Raw genomic sequence first — 23,854 nt, forward strand, 5'->3', positions numbered from 1 at the left:
TCTGTGGACTTCTGTACTAGACTGGTCCATCCACTGGAATGCCTCCTGGGAGAGTAGATAAAAATATCCTGGAAGGACCAATACTTAAATGTTCTGACCAGGAGGAAAATGACTGGAATAAAGCCCCAAAAGCTCAGTGTCCATTGGTGTAAGAAATCTATTTATTATTGTCTTGGAAGGTCAGGCACAAGATGTTCAGAATCATTTAATTTCTTGGAAAAAAAATGACAAACATACTAAACCAGTTTTTATAAAACCTCAGAAAACAAATAGATAAATAGACTGTCAGGTAAATCCATTGAGACCGGAATTTGTATGCATGAAGCCTCAAAAATAAGCAATAATCCAAGCAAAATATATGAATAGTATTGTAAGAATAGATTTTCAGTGGCTGTCCTGAACAGACTTACAACAAAATTGACCTCTGGAAAAATGAAAATGTTTAAGTTAAGTACCAATATTTTTAGCTTAAAGATATTTCCCTACATTATGTAGGAATCTCAGATTTAAGTTCAGCTCTCACTTTCTCATAGGGGACATCTGTTCCCGGGAGAGCTTCTTGTGGGTGGCAATGAAGGAAGAGAATACATCTCTCCTTAATATCTGGTGGCTGATGAAGGAAAACTCACATACTCCATACGAAGCTTCTGTTCCATGCTCTCTAGGAGACAGGAAGATGGACTCAGAGGTCTCAGACAATGAGGGAGTGAATGGAGAGGACAACTGGAGGTCATGAGAGATACACTATTAATACAGGCAGTCAAAAGTGTATTTATGAATGAATTTGGGAATGTCATCGTGGGTGCTAATGGTGACAATGTTTTTCTGTTTAATGACTGGACAAGCAGAGAGTGAACAATAAAAAAGCTTCTGAGCCCTTTCCAGAGAAGTGTACAAGGTTAATGTGGTCTTCCCAACAACTTTCAGTCATTGGCAATGTTACCAAAAATGTCCAAATGTGATCATCAATTGTGGATTTGGTTTGACTTTTGCACTTGGAAATCACATTCTCCCCCTTCTAAGGTAACAAGGGACTTTCACTCTTTTTTAACAAGCTGTACCTTGAGTCACTGCATTTACCTGGGCATCCTTGCCCTCTGGATTGACCTGGGAGAAATGAATGAAATATAAATGCTCAGAGGTAGACAAAACTCTAGCTTAATCAGCCTTAGATGAGTAAGAATAACTGGAATGCAATGGAACAAAGAATACACACTGTTCACAGGGAATAAGAATGTACCTCATAGACTTTTAACAGATGATGACATCTCCTAACACATGTCCTGTCACATCAACAAATCCTCACTTAAGAGCTCAGCATTGTAGAAAACTGTATCTGCCAACTGGTGCTCAGCTGCAAAAACCATCACCAGCCACCCAAGTCATAACAGCTCAGATGCCAATGTTCATAATTTGCTACCGCAGTAAATAATTAAAAATAGAAATGTACTAGTTTTATGAAATACAAAGCAGATGAGCAAACAAGATGAATGATGAGAGGTACTCTTACTGCTGGGAGGCAGCACGGTTTCCCTGAAACCTAACAGAGGTGTAGTGCAGTTTTTATTCTCTTTTTATGTTAGCTTTGACCAGCCCAATAAAATAACCACTATACCAAAAGTCAGACAGAAACACCCACAGGTGGAAAACAGAAAGCCACAGAATATTCCTCTGGGCAAGTTTTATATTATAAATATCAAAGTGATGCACTGACCAACCTCTGTCCAAATCTATCCCACGCCAATGGAATATAAAGGTATCCTCTACTGATGCCCAGGTAAGAAGCAGCAATTTTCCCCGTGTTTTAAATGATATGCTTACAGCTGCATTCAGCAAGTTAAACCTTTCAGCAAATCACTAGTTTTGTTTTTAACTTGGTTATTATACCAGCCCTATATAATTCTGAAATCAAATAACTGTAACAGCATGCGAAGTGCTGCTGGACAAGTATGTATCAGTGAGAGTGTCCATTCTCAACGTCATAAATCCTCAGGCATAAGTCAGAAATCTGGTGTTCTCTTGACAAATACATGACCTGAAACTTGCCTACTGGATCCAGGCCTTCCCACGCAACCTCTGTCAACAAGTGGCCCCATGGCCTATGGGGATGTCGGTTTGTCTTTCCTTTTCTACTCCAACCACTTATTAAACTGTAGAATGTCTTTGAAAGAGGGACTGTTTGTCTCAAAGTCTCCTGCACGCATACATGGGTCCCTCTGACTGGCCATAACAGCATGATGGCCACCTCCACACGCTGTACCTCCCCTCACTGCATTCCCTGCACAGCCTGAATGGCAGCAGAGCAGAGACATTTTTTAAAAGACTAATTTCTGAATGTTTTGTTTTCTCCCTGTTACTGCAAGAAATAGGGTAAAGAGCTAGTGGAAAAGAGGAAAGAAAATTTACATGTCAAGCAGTAGGTGGGAAAGAACTGAAGGTGAATATCCTTGCCTGTTTGGATATTCACTTTAGCTCTAAACCCAGCTTCTCACTCCTTGAAAGTACAAAGTGAGCATGCTTGGTATAAGAAGGTGCCTTCCCTTAAAGCAATGTTCACATCAAAGACTCACTAATCTCATTTAGAATATTGAAATATGGGGGAAGGAGAAAACTTTGATTTTCCTGTGAATTCTTTTTTTGTGGTTTCTTTTTTGAGAGTAACATGATTATATTATACAAAATGGGCTCACAAAATACATGTGGAAGAACACAGTATGCACAGCTGAGAATGTGTGTAACATTACACACTTGGATTTTTTTTAAAATTGGATAGCAAATCAACACAATTAAATAATTTAGTAGCACCATTATTTTATACTACCTTGAAATTTTTTTTCATTGTGAAGTAACAATTGTATACTACCTTCCCAGGATAAGCATCTCTCTCAGCACTTTCTACAGACCTATGTGTTCATGAGACTTCCACTGAGAACATCACAATTCATGGAGTACTTACTCTCATAGCAATCCAGTTCTCATAACAATCCAGACCTCAGCCTGGATTAGGACCTTGTTTACAGATAGAACTCATATGCAGAAAAGATAAGGGCCACATCTGCTAAAGAGGTCATGAGCCAGAGACTGACTGAGGTCCAGCCGTGCTATCTTTCCCTTGTCCCATGTCGAACCTCTTAGGCACTTAGGCTTGGACACATCCCATCTTAAATTTAGGCAACACTTAATGACATGCAAAAGTTAAAGTCTACTCAGGATAAACTCCCCCCGTATTCCCTTTCCTACTGCTTTAGACCTCTTGCAGTCAACAATATATATATATATTTGATTTTCACTGGCAATTACCTTCCCAGTGAGTTCTCTATAAATATGGCAAAGGTAGTCACTGCAGGAAGGAAAAAGTCTACTACTTTTATTTTACAGTCTCTGAAAATGAACACATTTCTCAACTTGTATGGATGCCACTTACCAATGCTAAAAAAAAATAAAAAAAAGGATTATAGTTAAGAATTCCTCTCCTTTTGCTTCATGGCTGTTCATGACATTTGTTTACTGATGCTGATCTCAGCAGCATAACTACATTAATTTCACTTGCCCTTGAGATACTCTTGGTTTATACAAGCCAACTTTATCTGCTGTCAGTACTACTGCCTGTTAACATGGCATTACTGTTTCTAAGGATTCTGTATAGATCCTTAAAGAACAGTGGTACTGGAATTTTTAAAAATATCCTTACTCATAACAAAGTGAGAAACAAGGAGGAATTAATTACTGTTTCTGCCTCTAAGATAGTTTCCAAAGCTATCCACAGAAGTTTGTGAGCTACAAAATGTGCTCTGATTTTTAAAACTTTGTATTTAAGTTGCCTTAGACTTTAGTCACACATTATGTGAGATGATGAACATCCTAAGGGCACAATCAAAAAAGGATGAAAGGAATGACAACCTCGCTGGGGCAATTCAGCAAGTTCTGTGGCAGTCTATGGACTACACTAAAAAGTCATATAAATGTTCACGTTCAACTAGGTTTCTCTCTTGTTTTGATAACTGTAAGTTAGAAATGGTTCTGACAAAGTCACTGTTGTTACAGTGTTTGAAAAACAGCAGGAGTTTTTGACAGAGTATTGAAATGTGGAGTGATTTGGCACTGGGAAGCTGCAAAACAAGCAATGATGTTTTTTACAAGACATGAATAACTACCTTTATCTTAGCATTACAAAAATTCAGATTTTTGTCTGGGCCTTTGAGTTTTCCTACTAGCTTTCTCTTTTAATAACCTCAAGCAGCTGTCTCAAAACACAGAGGACTGGCCCATCTGTGGTTATAATCCACAGGTTCTTGCTTTGGACATTTCTAACCCACTGGCTGGGAAAGTGGGTGTGGAAAGCATTTCTCTAATGTACTGTTTCTCACATCCTTTTCTTGAGCATCTGATTCTGGCTGGGACAAAGAGGCAGGAAACTTATGCTAAACCAGCTCTTCGTCTGACATAGCATGGACATGGTTATGTTCTTAAATACCTTTGTGTTAATTACACTTGAATGGCACAACACTCAGAAAGCCTACATCCACGTATGTTCATACCAACATTCTCCCTGTCCATTTCCTTCCCTTCCATACATTTGCCCTAATTTTTTGTTTCATCCAGGCCTTTAGCTCTACCCCTCCCAGCAGTGTGCTCCTGCTGCTACACACTGGTCTTCCCAGCAGTTCCTCCTCCCCTTGCCCGAGCACCACTCCCAGAGCTCCCACCACTGGCCCAGTGGGGCTTGCTGCTGACTCAGCAGGGTTGCTCCTGCTCCTGCAGGCTGCGACTGCCTCGCTCTGCCTCCCTCCCTCTTCCTCCTGCTCTCCTGCTCGCTCTTCTGTGACCTGAACTCCTGTTGGATCTCAACGAAGGAGAGAGGATGAGTACAACTGTCTGCCTGGGAGAGGGATTCACTCCCCAGCATTACTCACCCCAGAGCCAGCCAAGGGAACCAAAGATTCAACAGAAAAGCTGGAGAGTCAAAGAATAACATCTGCAGCTGGTGCTGAAACAGGTCAGTCTCTTACTCATCCTGATCCATCAATTTCCCCATAAATGTACCTGTTGCTCCAGTTTATTTCTTATTTATTCCTTTACACACCCAGATACTGTCAGTTATTTCCATTTGCCCTCTATATCTATTACGTCCCCACAACATCTCTTCCAACATACCTCAGGAACCTCATCCGTGTTCCGCTACAAACTCTTCCCTCATTTGCAGCATCAGCTTCACTCCTGCCTCTTATATCATTCTTGGGTTCTGTGCCTCATTTCTCTCCTTGATTTTTTCATATTAATGCTCTGAAAATGGGGTTTACTGTACACTTCCCTTCTAACTTCACCCATGCCATGATGAACACGGAAGGGGAAATCATGTACATATGCAGGCCAGACAGCTCTGATTCAGTGAATTGACGCAGAATTCATGATTCACATACCTTGCCATACTTCTGTGCATAGGATCCTGTAAGCAGCGAATGAAAAACTATGATTGTTTCATCCAAATCCCAAACAAATACACGCTGAAAATAAAAGTGGGGATAATATTATTAAACAAATAACATCGAAGTCTCATCACCATCCCACCCAAGGGAGCTGAAAGTCAACTCAGTCCTAAAGTTTAACCAGTCATTTAACTGAGCAGGTTTTCTCTGAAAATCAGCAAGAACAGTGTATCATGCATGGTTAAAAGTCAGAAGGAGCATAACTTTTGAACATTTCAACCATTTCTTACTTGTCCTTTAAAAACTTTTCAAAAAAGATTATAACACAGATTTCAGAAACATGATGGGGGTCAAACATATTTGTTAACTAAACTTAAGGATAAACAGTACTCTCAGATACTTCAAGTCTAACTGATTCAAGGTTCCTCTTCATTTCTCCTGTATAGTTAAAATGAAATCTTGGGTAAAAGTGATACATGCCACCGATTCTATCATACAGAATTTAAATAATATTGTAGGATAAACCCAATTATTCTAACCCCCCCCCCAAAAAAAAAAAAAAAAGGAAACTCCTCATATTGATGAGAGGTTCATTTTCACTGGTAAACTATAAAAGAGATAAGAAAACTGAAATGTAAAAAGTTAGTCTTTTCACTGCAGGAGTTAAATCCTTTGATAAGCAAAAAAATTTTAAGTTTCTGTATAAAAGCAGTGGCGTTTACTTTCAGTGCCTAGCACTGCAGCCCACCCTGCCTGCCCAGGAACAGCTGTGTGGCCAGCCAAGTCGCATCCACAGCCTGTACCCAGAGCTGGGCAGGGAAGGCAGGGCAGTGGGGCTGGCCAGGGCTGCTGGCTCCCAGTGCCGGGCTGGTGGCGGGAGGGGACACACCGCCCCGGCGGGCAGCACGTCCTCCTGATGCCAGAGCTGGGGTGTTTCACACAAACACAGGCACTCTGCTTCTTCCACCTCTTCCTCCTCCTCCTGTTGCTGTAAGGCAGCACATTGCTAACACAGGAATAATACGACTGTAATTACTCCGTTGCTAAGAGGTCACCTGTGTTTTAAATCGTCACTCCATATATTAGGCGGATATATTTCTTCACTAAGGCATTGATCTTGCACATACTTAAGTACAGCCGTAACTTCGCTGATGTAAGCTGCCTCACTGAAATCCACTGACATTACTTACAAGCACAAGGGCAAACCTGTGCCTAACTATTTGAAAGGCTATGGCCAGCAGATCCCGCATATTTACACTGCATTTGTAAATACACGTAATTTAGCTGACCAATATATTTGAGATTTCCTTTTCAAAAAGCTAAAACAAAATGTGACAATTTTGAATACAGAAGTCTCACAGTTCTGTGGTTCTATTCCATGAGACACTGAAAGACATGCAATCTTACTGCTAAAAAGTGGAAGGCTGAATCACATTTACTTTTCTGACTATTTTTGTCATAAAGAACAGTAATGTCTCTTTGTACACTTATATTAAAACAGCAACTAATATCTGTAATATTCAGTTAGTGAGTCTGAGTCCATGATGTCTTCTAAAATGCCTTAAGCTATTTCCATAGTGGTAGTTTTCATCAGAAGAAACCTCCGCATTACCATTCATCAGTTACCGCAGGCATACCTCCAAGTCACTGTCCGGAGGGGGTGATGGATTATTCTTCCGCCCTCTACCCCGAGACTTTGACCCAGAACTCCTACATGTTCTCTCATCAAGATCCTTGATTGGCGTGGAGGGGCTCTGCACTGTGTCAAACTCCCCTGTGAAGTCAATCATTCATGGCAAAATTAGTGCTGGATTTTTAAATAATAAACTTTTTTTTTTTTTCTAATAGCTAGACATGTCTGTATGCAAACTCAACCACAAGATGCACCTAAAAAAGTGGTAGAAAATGAGTGATAACATGGTTTATCTTATGTAGATGGAATCTGCAAGTGCCACACAGACTTTTGACTTCACCAGGGAAACATTCTAAACCTTAATGGAGTAAGAGAAAAATTAAAACGACACATATGCATGCTCAGACGTATATACAAATACACATAAGCACATGCAAAATACTGATAGATCCAAAGAAGATGTATCTTAAAAGTCACACTAATGACTTCTCAAAACATTAAGTGCCATTCAGTTAAAGTAGTTCATTTCCCATGTTTGGAGTTCAGATAGACTTATTTCCAACTCCAGTGTTACTTTTACCAGAACACCCTTCGGCACATGTCCGCACACCAGAAGAGCCAGTCAGCTTCCTGCTTCATCTCCTCCTCCCATGTCACCTGCTCTTTAGTAAAGTTTACTTTTTTCTCCCACTTTAACTCCGTCCATAAATTGGCAGACGAAAGTCAGAATAATAAATGCAATATTCCAGTTACTATCAGAAAGAGGGTGAAGTCACAGTTGGTGTATTCTGATCATTTTTCTCTATGTACCAGCTACTGTCCGTTGTCAGAGAGATGTGCTAGAAGGACCTTTGATCTGTCATGGTGTAGTAGCTCTGAACACTCAGGCCTATCCCTGATTTACCCAGTTAATCTACTTATCTGGTAATAAAGGGCTTTAGAGGTGATCACAAACCAGTAGCTAAGACGACAGACTCACTGCAGGAAGGATGGCATGGAACTTCCCCTTACAAAGTACTTTTATGACACAGTTCAGTGAACGGAAAATACTCTTTTCTTCATAACGCAGTACCTTCAGTGCCCTTTTAAAAGTGGGAGCAATAAATTCAGTTTGGCTGTGTGCCTGAGTGCTAAATGACATAAATCCTCATCTATCCTATTAACTTCTTCATCATCTATCCTATTAACTATTTGATTTTCCTCCATTAAAGAAGGAAAGGGTACATCTTAGATCTGACATCTACTACAGAGTTTCACTTAAGGGAGTCCTGGTGCTGCATCTAATTGTGTGTTTCTAGACCACTTTGGTAGTATTTGTTAAAAGTACTCATGAGCAGACATCTGCAGAATAAACGTACACTTGGTACAAACATTTCTCAAGAATCATCTATGGTGCACCTGATTTTGAGCTGGAATCTGAACATTATTAATTTTTACCAAGGAGCATCACTAAAGTCACCAAAGTCCACCAGACGACAGAGAAAGTGGCCAGCACATCAAGGAGAGTGATTTTTCTGCTCCACCCTGAACTTGCAAGACAAGTTTGGAAAAACGTCTAGTGTTGGGTCCCCAAATACAAGACAGGTATTGACAAACTGGATTTAGTCCAAGTGAGGGCCACCAAAACAGTTAAGCAGCTGAGCACACAGGCGGAATGTCTGAGTGACTCTTCGCAGAAGTATCGAGAGAAAGAACAAGAAGCTACAGAGAGAAATCACAGCAAGGGATATTCCTGTTAGATACAAGATAAAAATCCTTCACCGTGAGAGTGCCCAGAGAGGCTGTGCAGGCTCCATCCTTGAAGATACTCAAGACTCGACTGGACACAGCCCTGAGCAACATGCACTAAACTGGCCTGTCCATGAGCAGGCTGGACCAAAAGACCTACAGAGGCCCCTTCCAGTGTGAATGATTGAATGTTTCTGTGATCTTCCCTGAGTCATTCACCTCATTCTCCCTCCACAACAAAGAAGAAAACAATTCTAGTCTAGCAAGCTCTAAGAACAAAAATAGACTGCAGTCTCAATTAAGAGTCTGTGCATAAATGTAACACAACAGTTAAATTCTTAATCCCTTCTATAATTTATTTATACCTTACAGTGAACCACATACAGAAGATTATTAAAATAAATACACTGGGAAGATATATTTATATATCTTGACTGGAAAAATACTGTTGTATTTCTTGGAAGAATAAGATTTAATACTATAATGTCACATTCCTGAATGGGAGCTCCAGACATTGTGAGGAAAGAATTCAAGATTCAAGGAAAGGGGAGAACAAGAAGGAAGTTAGATCTTGAACCTACTGGTTAGGACATTTACCTGGAGAAGGCCATATCTAGGTTCCACTGCCTTCTTCAGGGCACAATGGTTTATTTGACGCGATGACTGATATATATAAAGCATAAAGACATTTTTTCATGACCAAGAATCCACATTCCCTGTACCCTCAAGTGGAAGGTGATGAACCCTCCATGAAAAAGGAGGAAACCAAATCTGTCTCTCTCACTTCCTGTGAAAGTGCTCAAATTATTCTGCTATTGCCTGGAAGAAGATGCTACTACTTTTTTCTTGAACTAGGTGATGACCAGTTCAATGTTGCAAAACCAATGTGCTTCTCTGCTTGTGCAGAACAGAGACAAACTTTCAGGCAGCAGCTAAGAAGAGATTTTCAAAACTGCAATTTGAGAATTTATTCCAGGTACTATTTTAGGTAGGTCTGTCCTGATTTGGATAAGGATCTTATGCATTCTATAGTAGTGTCTCTTCAGTCAAAAGTCTTATTTGCCAAGAAATGAGCAGCAAAAATAATACCTAATTAATAATGCTCCCATGCTGTTTTTACTTGGTCCCCACAGAATGGAGAGTTCTTGTTGACTAATCATTTCTATTCCCAGCAGGATGTTGGTGTCAGAAAGGACACTGCAGGCAGTGGAGCGACCAATAAGATCATATTATCTTAGTTTTCTCTCCATAAGATGAACAGCAAAATATACTTTGGTAAATCTACAAATGTACATTTTTGTATAAATGTACAAAAAGATGCTTCATAATTAGAATCCTCATGCAGCAAAAACCTACACTGACTTCAAAAGAAGTTCTGAGTATGCAAGAGTTCTGTATGAAAATATAATTTCCTAGATATTTCTGCCAGAGTGGAAAAAATAGCCCAAAAGAAAACCTAAGAAATGAAAAGGCAAAAATTAAATAAGGGAGGATGAATGTTTACATTCTTACCACAGAAGTCTTCATATTTATAACATTTCAACATTCTACAACAAAATCAAGACTCATTTCTACAGTAATATATGAAAACATCTGTTCCCAATGACTGTGTTTACTCTAATCTACCAAAAATAAAATATAAAAAGGAGCCCTGTTCTAAATCTTCTCTGAAAGGATCTAACAACTGAAGTAAATAACTTCAATTTTCATTTAGCATTAGCCACTACCAGTTGCCGCAAGCTTCTGCTTGGGTCAACACTGTACATGATTGCATAATTATCCATTAATCAGTACTGTAACTAATCACTGTACCTTATAAGTTCTAGATATTTAAAGCCAACTTTATTTCATTACGCTAATCTCTAAATCAGAATGAGCAGCTGTCTCATAGATGAATGCAAGGTATGCAGCTATTTTAGAACTGCAGAAGTCACTAGTGCATGTTTTTTTGAACAACTGTAGGCTTAATTGCTTGATTCGCTCTTTACCAACAGCAGGCTAAAGGAGCAACTGCATTTTCTTATCCTCCGTTTGCTTTAGGAATAAGGTCAATGTTGATAAAAGGAAAACTTATTAAAAATTCAGCCATATAACATAGAAGAATGTGAGAAATTCTAGTACCAGAGAGGACTTAAAACCTTACCCTCATGAAGAGTTCCTATTGTAGCTCATATTAGACAGTAATTTTTATGGCAACGTTTGAAATATTTTAGCTTTTCTAATATTCAACACATGCCTAATAAACACACTTCATAGCCTTCTCCCACTGGAACTATGAGCAGCATCAGAGATCCAATAAAGCAAGAGGAAAATGATAAAACCAGAGCATGGAATGACCACTTTATCACAGATGTTCATACACATACTCTATACACTGTTTCATGCCCAGCATGAAGTCCTTTGTGCCATGGAGACCTTGCAGCAGCTCCAGTTAGAGGACAGCACCACTGTTACAAAAGGAGGTTGGTTTTTATATCCAGAACATTGTTTCCCACCTGCAGTTTGATGTCAACATCCACTCCGCTCTGTTAAAACACAGTTGTGCCACTTATCCAGGAGAAAAGACACTTCAGCATAGTCTGCATATAGACCTTTACACTGTTTTTCATAATGTCATCTCCCGAAGAAGCTGCAAAGGGTGACTTCACTGTGTTTTAACCCCAGCCAGCAACTAAGCCCCATGCAGCCTCTTGCTCACTCCCATTCAGTGGGATAGGGTAGAGAATCGGAATGGTAAAAGGGACAAAACTTGTGGGTTAGATAAAGACAGTTTAATAGGGAAAGCAAAAGCTGTGCATGCAAGCAAAGCAAAGCAAGGAATTCATTCCCCACTCCCCACGGGCAGGCGGGTGCTCAGCCATCCCCAGGACAGGTGGGCTCCATCACGCATAAGGGTGACTTAGGAAGACAAACACCCTTACTGTGAACATTCCCCCCTTCCTTCTTCCCCCAGCTTTATATGCTGAGCAGGACATCATATGGTATGGAATATCCCTCGGGTCAGTTGGGGGGTCAGCTGTCCCAGCTGTGTCCCCTCCCAAATCCTTGTACACGCCCAGTCCACTGGCGGGTGGGGTGGGGTGAGGAGCAGAAATGGCCTTGGCTCTGGGTAAGCGCTGCTCAGCAACAGCAACATCCCTATGTTATCCACACTGTTTCCAGCAGAAATCCAAAACATAGTTCCATACCAGATACTATGAAAAATATTAATTCTATCCCAGCCAAAACTAGCATATTCTCCACCCCCTATTCCATACCATATACGTCATGCTCAGGTACTAAATTAAGACAGACGAAGCTCTGCTGCATCCCAGTAACCAAAATGGAGCTAATATTCTATGATATCACTTCACCTAACTCTGGACATATGGAATTGAGATGCCTAAACATGAAACTTTTACCCAGACTCCCTACAGACCAATTTCCTCTGCTAGAATTTTACCCACTCTAGATTACATGTACTTATGTACTCATTGAATATACTCAAATGTACTCACCTCCTGAAGGAGAATCCCTTAAGAATTCTCCCGACTTATCCCAATATGAGATGAAGTATCCCTGGAGATATCAATTTGTCTCACAGATACTCTGTGGCAATGAGTGCATTTTGAAAAATCTTAATGTAGGGCAGGCACAAAACAAACACAGAAGAGAAGTCTGTGGGAAGGGTAAGGAGCTGAGCCTTACACAGATGTTGGATTGGTGAACATCTGAGCCCCTTTATACTCTCCTTATGGACTGACTTTTGTTACATATTCTTAGCAGAAAGAGCATCCAGAAGATGTCTTCAACATCACAAACCTCTTTTTTTCCTGGCTTGTAACCTGCTATTGCTTGTTATGAGTAGCAGAAAGACTGAAGTCTATTTCAATTTTCATCTCATTTTCTTCAGTCAATAAATAAAATTGTAACTGATATTAACTCTTGAACTGATGGGACTTTATTATGAAAACAAGAAATCCTACATGTGTGGAGAGTAGTAGAGGCTTTGATTAGTTATTTGAATTAATAGCTAGCAGAGACGGACAAAGAGTGAAGTGCCTTGCTGTTTTTAATCTTAGGTTTTAGTCTTAAGGACTGAGCAATAAAGGCCTGTTAGACAGCAAGTGAACACAGTGAGTGCTGAAGCTCTGCAGTATCACCTACTGTGTCTGAAGTGATCTCCAAGACAGTGCACCTCACTGATGGAAATTTATTTTTACAGTGACACAGAAGGGCACAGGCATGTCATGTATTCGCTAAGTGGGTGTTGCACTCTCAGCAGAGGGTCGCATGATCAGCGCAACACTTCACAGAAATAAGGAGCGTGTGGGCAGATTTATAAGTTCAGATGCACAACGTACTTAACAGGAAAACAAGTTCATATGCTTAGACAATCCACAAACAGGAAAAATCCTTACTGTTTCATAGATGTGAAGCCTTCAATATTTTTTCAACCTGTTCAAGCTATGTAAGATTCCTTTTTATCAGTGCTATTCAATACTAAGTGAGTTGGTAATACATGATAAATTTATACAGCATTTCTAGGAAACACAGATACACAAGGGACAGACAGTTTGGGAAACACTGATTTTCTCAAATGAAAATATGGAGGAATAACAAAGGAACAAAGAAGTACACAGAACATTCACAACTATCAGAACATCAGCTGTGAGTACCCTTCACACTCTTAAAAATACTTTACATATGATTTATGTCTGTTATGGATGTCCTGCAACTGTTGAAATTTCACTTGATTTCAAGTTACTTCTTAACTTCTTCCTAAATTTGCATTCTGAGACTACTGAATAACATTTTACTTTCTTCAAAAAACAAGGGAATGTGTATCTTCCCATATCCATTCCATTCCATACCATACCATACCATACCATACCACACACACACACACACATATGCACACGCTTCAAACATCTGCCTGAGGAAAACAGCTGGCAAGGAAAAATTTCAACTCATGCAATTAAAATTCCAATGTTTTTGGTAAATTTAAGCAATTTATGTTAAGTATATGAAGTATGAGGCCCTGCTTATACTTTTCTACATAGCATTACCCTTCCTCTGTACAAATTCATTACTGTAATTCATCAGTTTTTCTACTATACTTTTCAGTGAGATGTTGCAGTTGTTAGGATGAGAATCAGGAAGATTTATGCAATGAGTTGATTTTGTGATTGAAGCCTGTTCTCCCCCTATTCAAAGCTTAATGCAAAACCCTGTTTGCTCGTCTTTTTATAAATGCTCACAGTCTGTGGGTAAGGCAGACGCTACCCACGCCGCACGAGTGAAGCCAGCTTCCCTGGATGAGATTGGTCTAGCAAGGCTGAGTCAGGCAGCTGGCATCTGATAACCTCTCCCATAGATGCTACGCTCAGCCTTAGTAGGTGTAACACTGAGCTAGGTCTTTAAGAGCTTCCTATGTAATAGGAACAATACAGGAAAGTGAGCATGAAAAAGCAGGCTCTGTTCACTCAGTAAGGACACCACACTTGTCTGACTGTGGCTGTGAATTCCTAAACTAGCTCACCATGACCTTCGTAGCTCTGCACTATACTATGCATAATTTCAAATACATAGTTTTAACTTTTCTTTACTTTAGTCCCACTGTATTAAATGGGGGAAAATAAATTGATGAGTTGTTCAAGAACTTAAGAAATCAGCATGAAACAAAAAAAAAAAAAAAAAGAAAGAAATCCATATAATCCATATTAACATTTGTGTTTGCAGAACACAAAGAATGGAGCAGGCAAACGATGGCGAGCTGGGTTCTAACCACGCTGAGAGAGGCTGAAGAGCTGCTGCCCCCAGCTGCGGTGGCTCTGCGCCAGGGGCCACGGTCCGGCAGCGAAACGGCACCTCCTGCCTCCGGGGAGCCTTCTCGCTGCGACCTCAACTACTTCAGTGCCGTTTTTAAAGACACACTTTTGCTAATAACCGTCTGCTCTATTCTTAGTCACCCGAATTAGTGAATTAGAAAGCATGGCTTGCACACATTTGAGTAAAGCCCATGTACTCTTGCTAGCATGACTGGGGCATAATTAAATGAACAACAGTATCTTGGTTTAAATTCTTCACAGCAATACTTCAGAACATGTAGTTAGATACAAGAACGTTCCACTGTCAGTAACAGGAGAGCTCACTGAACTTTTATTTCAAAATTTACTAAAGATTTGTCACTGTACAGTTGTATTTAGTACTACCATGTCCCTTCCAGACCGTTGCACCCTTTTTCAGGCCTTCTCCTTCCGTTGACAATCATCTCAGTCTGTGAAGAGCTTTATTTAACTAGCAAACAAACCAGACAGGTTTCCTAACTAAATAATAATAATAAAAAAGCTTATTTTGTCTGGTTTGCATGATAAAGTTTTCTGAAAGACATGGACTTAAAATATCAATATTTCAACAAGGTAGGTATGCAAATCTTGTCTTTATACAAGCACAGAATAAAATATAAAAATTGTTTTCACCTGAATGTAGATCTGTACCTGGTTGACTAGTCAGGCCAGGGAGAGAGTCCTGTAACTGATAGGTTGATGATGATGATGAAGTGCCATCAGCCGTGTTGTTTGAGGTCATATATGCACCATATGTTGATGCGGAGTAATACTGTGCATATTGATTTTGGCCAAAAGCTGTATATGATGGATAATCCTGAAAGAGCAAATGCAGCAGAGTACTTAACTAAGTAGAGTAATGAGTGTTTTTTCCATTAAGTATTTTTAAATGTGCAATGACATGACTTTTGCAAGAGTTTTGGGGGTTTAGGTCACTTTTTTTTTTAATTTAAGGATATTTAACATTTTTTATTTTAAGGATATTTACTAAAAAAACTACAGGGAGGTTGCTGAAGTATTTAAGTGCCAAAAGATGCAGCTAGACTTCCACTGGGATTCTGATTGCTTTCCACAGAAAACAGCATTGAACCACAGTAAATCTAATTCAGCATAACAGAACTAAATTAAAATAACACGCTATCATTGGAGTTATAGAAATCCTTTTGTAACTGACAAACAAAAATTGTAATATTCATACCTGTTGTGAACTACTGAAGTTTGTAGAATTTGAAACAGAATTGTTTGCATAGATAGTGGACGATGGTGTAAAACTAGAACCTAAAATTTAAAAATACAATTAACTGTGAGAACTTGCTTGTGAATCAAAATTCCAAATACAGTATTCCGTGTTAAGTTATAGATGCATCAGAAGAACAAGCAACTTCTATTTTCAGTTTAAACAATAAAATATTGTAATGAAACTTTAAAATAAATGATATATTATTTCCACACAGAGGCATACATTCCTTTTCACACCATGCAAGGAAGGTATTGGCAATAAGTTGTTGCACCAATTGAGAAAGCGTTTTTCAGTTTATTGCAGTGTCTCACCTCTCCTCAAATACTGTTTTTCTTTTTTGCCATCATTTCTAAGTTCTAACACTTTAGCGTATGCTCACTTATGAAACAAAAAACTTTTCAAAGAATATTTCAATGATCCAGGTGTTTTTAATTGATCTGCAGTGAGGCATGTCCTTGTTTTCAACATGTCAGATGATTCATATTGTATTTCGTAACACTTAAAACATTAACTGTTATATAAGAAGTTTAAAATATATCCCAATAAAACAAGTTATCAATGATCAAAGGGTAATAAATTAATTAATAACTGAATAATAATAAGTGAAAGAATAAATATGAATTAAGGAGAAATTCTAACAAAATATGTTAATCCAAAGAGAAACAGGTATCAAATGATGTCATACTCAGAAACATGGAAACAAGAAAAAGTGACTTGTGCATGCTACTAAATACAACAAATGCTTCCAGTCCTGCCATGTGATTTCAACCCATTGAAAAATGAAGGTGCAAATAGGGACTGCATTGCATGACCATATCTAAATTAACAGATGACCAAAATGAATACATATATGCATATCAGTACGGAAAAAAAATAAACTTTAAATTTTACAAGTAAAAGTAGCTGCTAATGATAAGCGTACTTGCTGGAGTTCACAAGAACGAATGGAAAATACAACACAAATATGAGGGAAGAGGGGGCCGTCGGCAGCAGCAGGATGGGGTGAGCCCTGATGGTGGTGGCTACTCACCTGGCATCTGGTAAGAGTAGGGTGTTTGGCCTGGCTGTGGGGTGGAAAACCCTGGGCTGTAACTGAGGCACCCGCTCTGCAGTGGTGACTGGGTCTGCGAGAGCCCACTTTCCGTCTTGATGCCTGGCAACATTACACCCAAATCTGTATAAGAAATTAATTTTCAACTGATTCTTTAAACTATCTTCTTACAGTTGGGAAAACAAAATAAAAAAGAAAGAAGAAAACATCGGCATTGCTCTTACTTCTACGTAAGATGAAGTAATAAGAGGTCAAATACCGTAAGTGGGTAAGCTGTATGGCTGTCCTGTCTGTGAGTAGGCTGTGTACACCGCTGGTTGCTGCATTCCTGAATACTGGGTTTGTCCGGCATAGGCAGACATTGTTTGAGCTGCTGGTGTAGAAAGAATGTGTGGATAGGGCCTAAATATTAGGAAAAATAGCATTACTGTGGCAACAAATACTTTGTATGTTGATCCAAGAAATAAAGTAAAGAAAAAAGTTTAACGATATCCAAAGGCAGTTCATTATTCTGCCAACTGTTCCTCTTCTGGGATTTATTCCATCCCCCACCGAAATAAGCTGAAAACCACTCCGGCTCACATTCCCCAGGGCACGGTGAATATTTTGTGCTGTCCCATCACTACAATTTAATTCTCAAGCTACCACGTCCAGCGCTAGGTAGACTGTGCCACCATTATATGGCTCTATATGGATTTGACCCCTTTCAGCTAAGTTCAGCACTCTTAAACCAGAAAAGCCCCATTCTTTTTTAATCCACTGGAGGGAAAATTGTACTGGAAGAATAAAGGAAATACAAAGTTGATCATTAAAGCTACTACATTGTGTCCTCTGAGTATGGTTCTGCTTCAACAGACATCTAGCCTCTGGCTTCAACAGGAGATGGATCGTGCCCGTTGAGAGCAGCGTGAAAAATACTGACAGCAATACTTTGGTAACCAGATGGGCTTTAAACATTTGGAAAATATGGGCTAGGGAAGTAGAATGGAAATAAAAATGGCCTTTTATTTATGAATACTGGGGTTTTATAGAGAGATTGAATAAAATCAAGTTTAAATTTTTTGCCCTCCAGAGTTGCAAAAACATACAGAGAAACATTTGTCTTGGATTGTTTTGTAAGTCAAATAAGACTTTATGGACCAGGAGTTGAATAAACACACCCTGCAGAATTACGCTAACTGAAACCTGGCCATTAAAAGCCATGACTAAATTTGAGATTCTATATTTTTTTTCTAATTAGTTCAGTACAGTTGGCAGCAGTTGCTATCAGAAAAGGATTACTCATTAATTTAGATGCCAGTAAATTATAACAGTAGATTAAAAATTCTATTAAATCTTGTAATGTATTTGGCCAAAAGTATCTGCTATAGATTGCCAAAACCTGTTTTAAGTGGAATGCGGGCTGTTCTTAGTTCAGGCACCTACTTTCTGTATCAATAAATATTGGCTACCATGATATGAATGCAAATTTGTTAAAGCAACTTGAAAAAGCCTAATCATCTACAGTTTCAATGTTTTCTTGGTATCAGTCACACAGGTAGCCGTATCAAATGCACAGAAACAAATAGATGGCATACTGGATTCAAGCACCCGTGTGCACAACACTGGTTGTAGGACTAGGAGACTGCCAACTGCAGCAGTTTCATATAACATCTTCAGAGCTTTTTCCTAAAGTTCCCACTCCTGGATTCATGTGATTGCCCAAGAGCCTACTGTCCTCAAAAAAAAGTGAAAGACATTTTCTATTTCTAACAACACCCATTGGCTTAAAAGTAAAAGAATGAGATTAAAAGCTAATCCAATTTATTAGATTTTAAAATCTTATGATATTGGAGAAGGAGGAAGAAACGGTGGTTCTTGACTGTGGAATGTTTGGAAGCGTTTGGCAATGCTGGCACCAGGAGTGTTTGTGACAGGGTTACGCATCTGGCACACGCAATTGTGATTTCTAAATATAAACTGTCTTCTTCAAAATATGTCTGTATACATTGCCAGCACTGTTAAGATGCTCATGTCTGAGAGCATAATAGTCCAATTTTTTCCTTCTATTGTGTGCAGATATTCAAGGGTATTTCTTGTGCAGCAATACTGCACAGAGCAGGATCTTACTCTGCAGTTACATGAGGAAAAATAAGTTGGAAAGCGCATTATAATGGAGTCAGTACTGAGGCTTAAGTATTTCCCTTTCTCTCTGTTTCTTCTGCTGATGAACACTTGCTTGCAACAAACCACAGAACTGCCTACAGCCAAGGTCAATTCCCCATAAAAGACTGGAAGAGGTGCAGACACTAACTTGGAGGGATATATCTGTGGAGAGTACTGGTGCGCTGATCTTGGACTGTAGCCACTACTTGTTATTACTGCAAAACAGAAAACAAGAGTACAGCAGTTAGAAACATCATGAGACCAATACAGCCAAACAATCTGAATACTAATGCAGCAGTATTAACAGAGAAGGTTATTGAAATGGACAGCTTTTCCACAAAGTAGATGTCAACTGAACTGCAATATCTTAATATAAAAATTAAAAAACTCCCAAATCATTCATCATTGTACAGAACTCTTCAGTTGGTATGGGTGTGTCATGCTTTTTCAGCTTGACTGATATGTTTCTGAGTATATTGCAGAGACATGTATTTCATACATCATCTGTGACCCACACACCATAGATCTTTCAAATTTGCAAGTTATATTAAAATTGGTAGTTAAAAAGAATTTTGTGATTTAACATATGGTATTGTACAGGACTGAAATAACACACACATACTTTTAAAGTCTCACATTAACAAGTTTAATTTTAATACTGGATAGGAAAAATATGTTTTACATGGGTGTGGTTAATTTTAGTCATTTTAGGTGATGGAAGATACCCGACTGACTACTAGAAAATGAATATCATTCCTTATCAACAGACTGATTAGAACGTATCCACTAACAACAACATTTTTATTTCAAAAGTAAGCATAAACATTCCTGTCCAGTAGCCATCAAAATTGTGTATGTCTATACTATTGACAGCTGCATTCTTCCAAGAGAGCTAACAGAATAATAGTCATATCCCATTAAAACTTCATTCAGAAGTGGTGCTCACACTGGATTAATTCCAAGTGTTTGGAAGTTTCTCTTTCCTTTAGCCATCTGTCTTGACTAAGACAGATGTATTCCAAATATATATACTCTAAAGTGTTGAACCAATCCCTTCAGAGCAAATCCATACTGGGCAAACATACAGAGTGTCTTTATTAGGCCATCTGCTGTTCATTCACTTTTCAAAAGATTAAAGTAGTACACAACGAAGTACTGGAATTTCTTTAGTCTAATCAATCATAGTTGTACTTCAAAGTGTACTCTCTTCCTGAGTTGTTCGTAATGGTAGTAGAAACGAACTTTCAGAATTATATAAGTGACAAATAGGTTTAGGTTTCTAACTATTTTATGAAACATGATATATTTCTACATCCAGTCCTAACTAACGTCTTTGAGATCTATTGCTTTGAACATATGCAGAACTTCATATTTTTAAACCTAGTTTAAATGCATTTGGAACATGTAGGACTTAAAAGGAAAATACAGTAAAAGAAAAACAATTAGCCTCTTTTTTAGCTGTGCAGTTCAGTATAGCTTGAAAATACAGAAGAATTGGATAATAATTTTTGGAACATGTGCCACCAGATTTCATAAAAGAGTTGCTGATTAAAAAGATATTGAGGGTTTGCCTGTGATGAAAATCTGTTGAATATAATTTTGTGTGGATATTCTTTTTTTTTTTTTAGAATGCCTTTCTGTGGTGTAAATTCAATCCACAGAGTGATCCATTAAGTATGCATACAACTATTCCCAGAGTTAGATGATCTTATAGTTTTATATAGAAACATAATCAGTCCACAGAACTCTAAAGTATGTTTTTAGTTATCTAAGGCTTGAAAAGTAATTAGTCTTCACTGTTGTATCCCTACAACCTTTCTAAAGACGAGCAACAGCTAACGGTGTGACCTTAATGATTCTCAGGGCAAAGAACTTCCGTGATCCATTATCAGCTTATCGGATCCTTTTTGCCCACACTGCTCCACTTTTTGTCTGATCATTTGCTGGATGACAGCTCACTTGATTAATCAGTTTGGTTAAAGCACATTTACCATTCCACCACACCTGATGTAAACTACAAAAAAATGAATTACTGCTCATTTAAACCACTTGAGCTATCAAAACCTCATGTTTTTCAGCAAAAACTGTCCTGCCTGCTTTTTCATTCTTTCTGCATATACCTTGTTTTATAAATTCAGACAAGAAAATAAAATATTTTGGGTTTAAATTTCCCTTTCTCCACCCCCCATTTTCCTGATGCTACTACCAGTTGTAGGGAAGAGAGAGAAAAAGAGGCAAGTTCCCCCAAAGTAAATTGTGTACGTTTCAAACTAAAAAGTCTGTTCCTTTCACTCTTTCTCTGTTAGCTTGTCCCATTGATTTGTGCACTACATTTTAGACTGTGAGATGCTTGAGAAACACAGGGTGTAAGACCTACCATAAGAGAACATTATGACTGAGTAAAGCCTGTGGACTATGCCTGTATCATGGATTAGATTGGTAATCCTAAGGGTTACCAAATTTAACAACTTTCACTGCTGGATAGCCTCCAAAGCCTACTTCTACGGACTGCTGGCAATGGATGAGATGATAGAGGTTATGGTTTTTACAACTGTACCACTTTATATAGCCATTTATATGAATGGGGCTAAACAGTGTTTTATGTTGCTTATATTAAAAACAAAAACAAAACCAAACCTGTTTCTACTCTGAAAAACTCAAGCATTTCTAAGACTTCACTACTTGAATTTACTAGAGGAATGCTCTTCAGGGAAGGTATAAAACCTTTAATTTCTAAAGTGTCACTACAGAGCTGAGGGCATATTCCAGTCCCCACTAACGCTGATTCACAGAGGGGACAAGAAGCTGACAGCCAGCTCTTTCCAGTTACCCTGTTAGCTCAACTGGCCAAGGTGGCCGTGGAGAATCTAACTAATCATAAACTGTTCTGATAGCATGTATGGGGTTCAGTATGTTAACAGAGGCTGGAATTTTGGTGTTTTTTTGTTTTTTTTCATTACACATCTGGAAAATTCTGTGCAAAGAGGTTAGGTTAAAAGGATCTGACTTAAATAACAAATCACAATGTCTACACAGAAGGGGACCAAACGTAGGTTGAGCAGCAGTGGTGTTTCCTAACTTTGCATTTATAGCCTTCAGAAATTGTTTTCTACATCCTTTTGTGTGTAATAAATACTAATTAAAAGGATGATGAGAACTTCAAATGTCTGTCTCTCCGCTCCATTAAAATGATAAACAGCTCTCAGATTAATCCATATTATAAGCAATATAAACACAAGAATGCATGCACTCACAGTACAGCAGCTGCAGCAAATTCAGAGTACAAAAATGCTCAGTTCAAGGCCGGTCCACATCCTGTGAACACCCACCCCGATGGGAGTCTGCTTCAGAACCACAAAGCTTCAAATCAGGTACACCGATATTAATTACCAACTGTCACTCTTTGAAGAAAAACGAGGAGGAAGAGGGGTGCGCAGCGTGACTCCCCACCTGGCTAACCCTTGCTGAGAGGCAGGGTTGGTCGCAGGGGCAGCTCTGCAGGACAGAGGAACCCCAGCCCCGAGCTGCGGGACAGGAACCGGAGCTGCAAGACGTGTGCTGCAGCCCTGAGCCGGAGCTTGCCCAAGGGCCGGGGCAAAGCCACTGTGGCAACTGCCACTTTAAATTCAAGAGACCTATGTGCTTTACTTTTCAACCAAAAAACGGGGTTTACCACAGGTACCTGTGAAGCCTAATCTGTCTCTCCGGCTCTACGCCTCGCAGTCTGTTTGACTGCCATTTTCTGTTACAGCTGGTCCTTAGGGACAGAGCTGGCTGCTTTATACCCCACAGGGCTTGTTCAGCCGTCTGCTCAGCTCCAGGACATAGTCACGGGTTTTCACTGCCCTTGGAACATGGAAATCAATTTTAATGGGTAGAATATTTGAAGGAGAGGATTTCTGCATGTCAGACTCTCAAAGGTGTCTCAGTACCGGGAGCTCCCTTTTCACATGTCTCATTTCATAAAATATTTAACAACAGGCCTAAATCCTTCCCTACTCAATAAATGATGCTTGAGTCTTTCTGATCTATGCTTGTATAAGACAAAGTAGGTGATATCCCTGCTAGTGTCTTTTATGTCTAGGCATCCTCATGCAATGAGCTCACAGGTCCTGAAAGCTGCAGGAAAGTACCAGCATTATCACTTTGTCATAGTTGGGAATAACACGTGTGTGTAACTGAGTACTGGCAAAAAAAAAACTGTTCAGTGTTGGGCTTTGTTATGCGTTGTTTTCAATTGCAAGTGGTCTGTCTGAAATGACATCTTTCCACCAGTCAGTATTTATTGTCTTTGGCAACCCATTAAACTTCCCAAGTAACCAGTTAGGTTAAAAAGTCGGAGAAACACTTTTTTTTGGTGAGTTTTTATTGTTCTTTAGCACTTCTTTCACATAACTGAGCCATCCAAATTGTCCAAATTGCAAGTACCAGCAAATGGCAAGTGTGAAAGTAATGGATTTACTCTTTATGAAAGGCTCAGTGCTTTACCAAGGCAGCTCTGCGTCTTGCTCTGATGACGAACACTGCATATCGCCCAGTCAAGCAGACTACTGATTTCCCACTGTGAATGACCATGCTCATTTAATATTTGAGTTTTTGCCCTAAACTCAGAATCGGGTTTGTATTTCTTTTGAGTATGCAGGTGGCTAACAGACAAAAATGATTGTGTAAGGCTCAAATTCCTGCCTTTTTCGGGAGGCACCAATTGTTTCTAAATCTCCGAAGTGTAGAGATCTCAACACTTCTTTTGAAGTCAGTGGAAGCTAACGAGTGAGTGGCACCTGGGGAAATCAAGCTGTTACT

General features: G+C 39.2%; 1 protein-coding gene across 15 annotated transcripts in view; it reads right to left on the reverse strand.

Moving 5' to 3' along the window:
- EYA4 (EYA transcriptional coactivator and phosphatase 4) overlaps positions 1–23,854 on the reverse strand; it is a 155,034-nt gene that overhangs the window by 22,399 nt on the left and 108,781 nt on the right. For 11 of the 15 annotated variants that reach the window (XM_032983230.2, XM_032983232.2, XM_042796153.1 and 8 more), the window contains 7 exons: positions 19,200–19,266; positions 17,166–17,308; positions 16,886–17,029; positions 15,814–15,893; positions 15,249–15,432; positions 7,064–7,200; positions 5,421–5,504 (listed from right to left, as the gene is read on the reverse strand). In XM_032983230.2, the coding sequence (XP_032839121.1) occupies positions 5,421–5,504; positions 7,064–7,200; positions 15,249–15,432; positions 15,814–15,893; positions 16,886–17,029; positions 17,166–17,308; positions 19,200–19,266 (839 nt within the window). The remainder of the gene's footprint in view (positions 1–5,420; positions 5,505–7,063; positions 7,201–15,248; positions 15,433–15,813; positions 15,894–16,885; positions 17,030–17,165; positions 17,309–19,199; positions 19,267–23,854) is intronic. The other 4 variants (XM_032983240.2, XM_032983239.2, XM_032983237.2 and 1 more) reach the window with 2 other exon arrangements.

Source organism: Tyto alba, unplaced genomic scaffold, assembly GCF_018691265.1.
Source record: "Tyto alba isolate M040663 unplaced genomic scaffold, T.alba_DEE_v4.0 Super-Scaffold_22, whole genome shotgun sequence".
NCBI classification, from domain to species: Eukaryota; Metazoa; Chordata; class Aves; order Strigiformes; family Tytonidae; genus Tyto; species Tyto alba.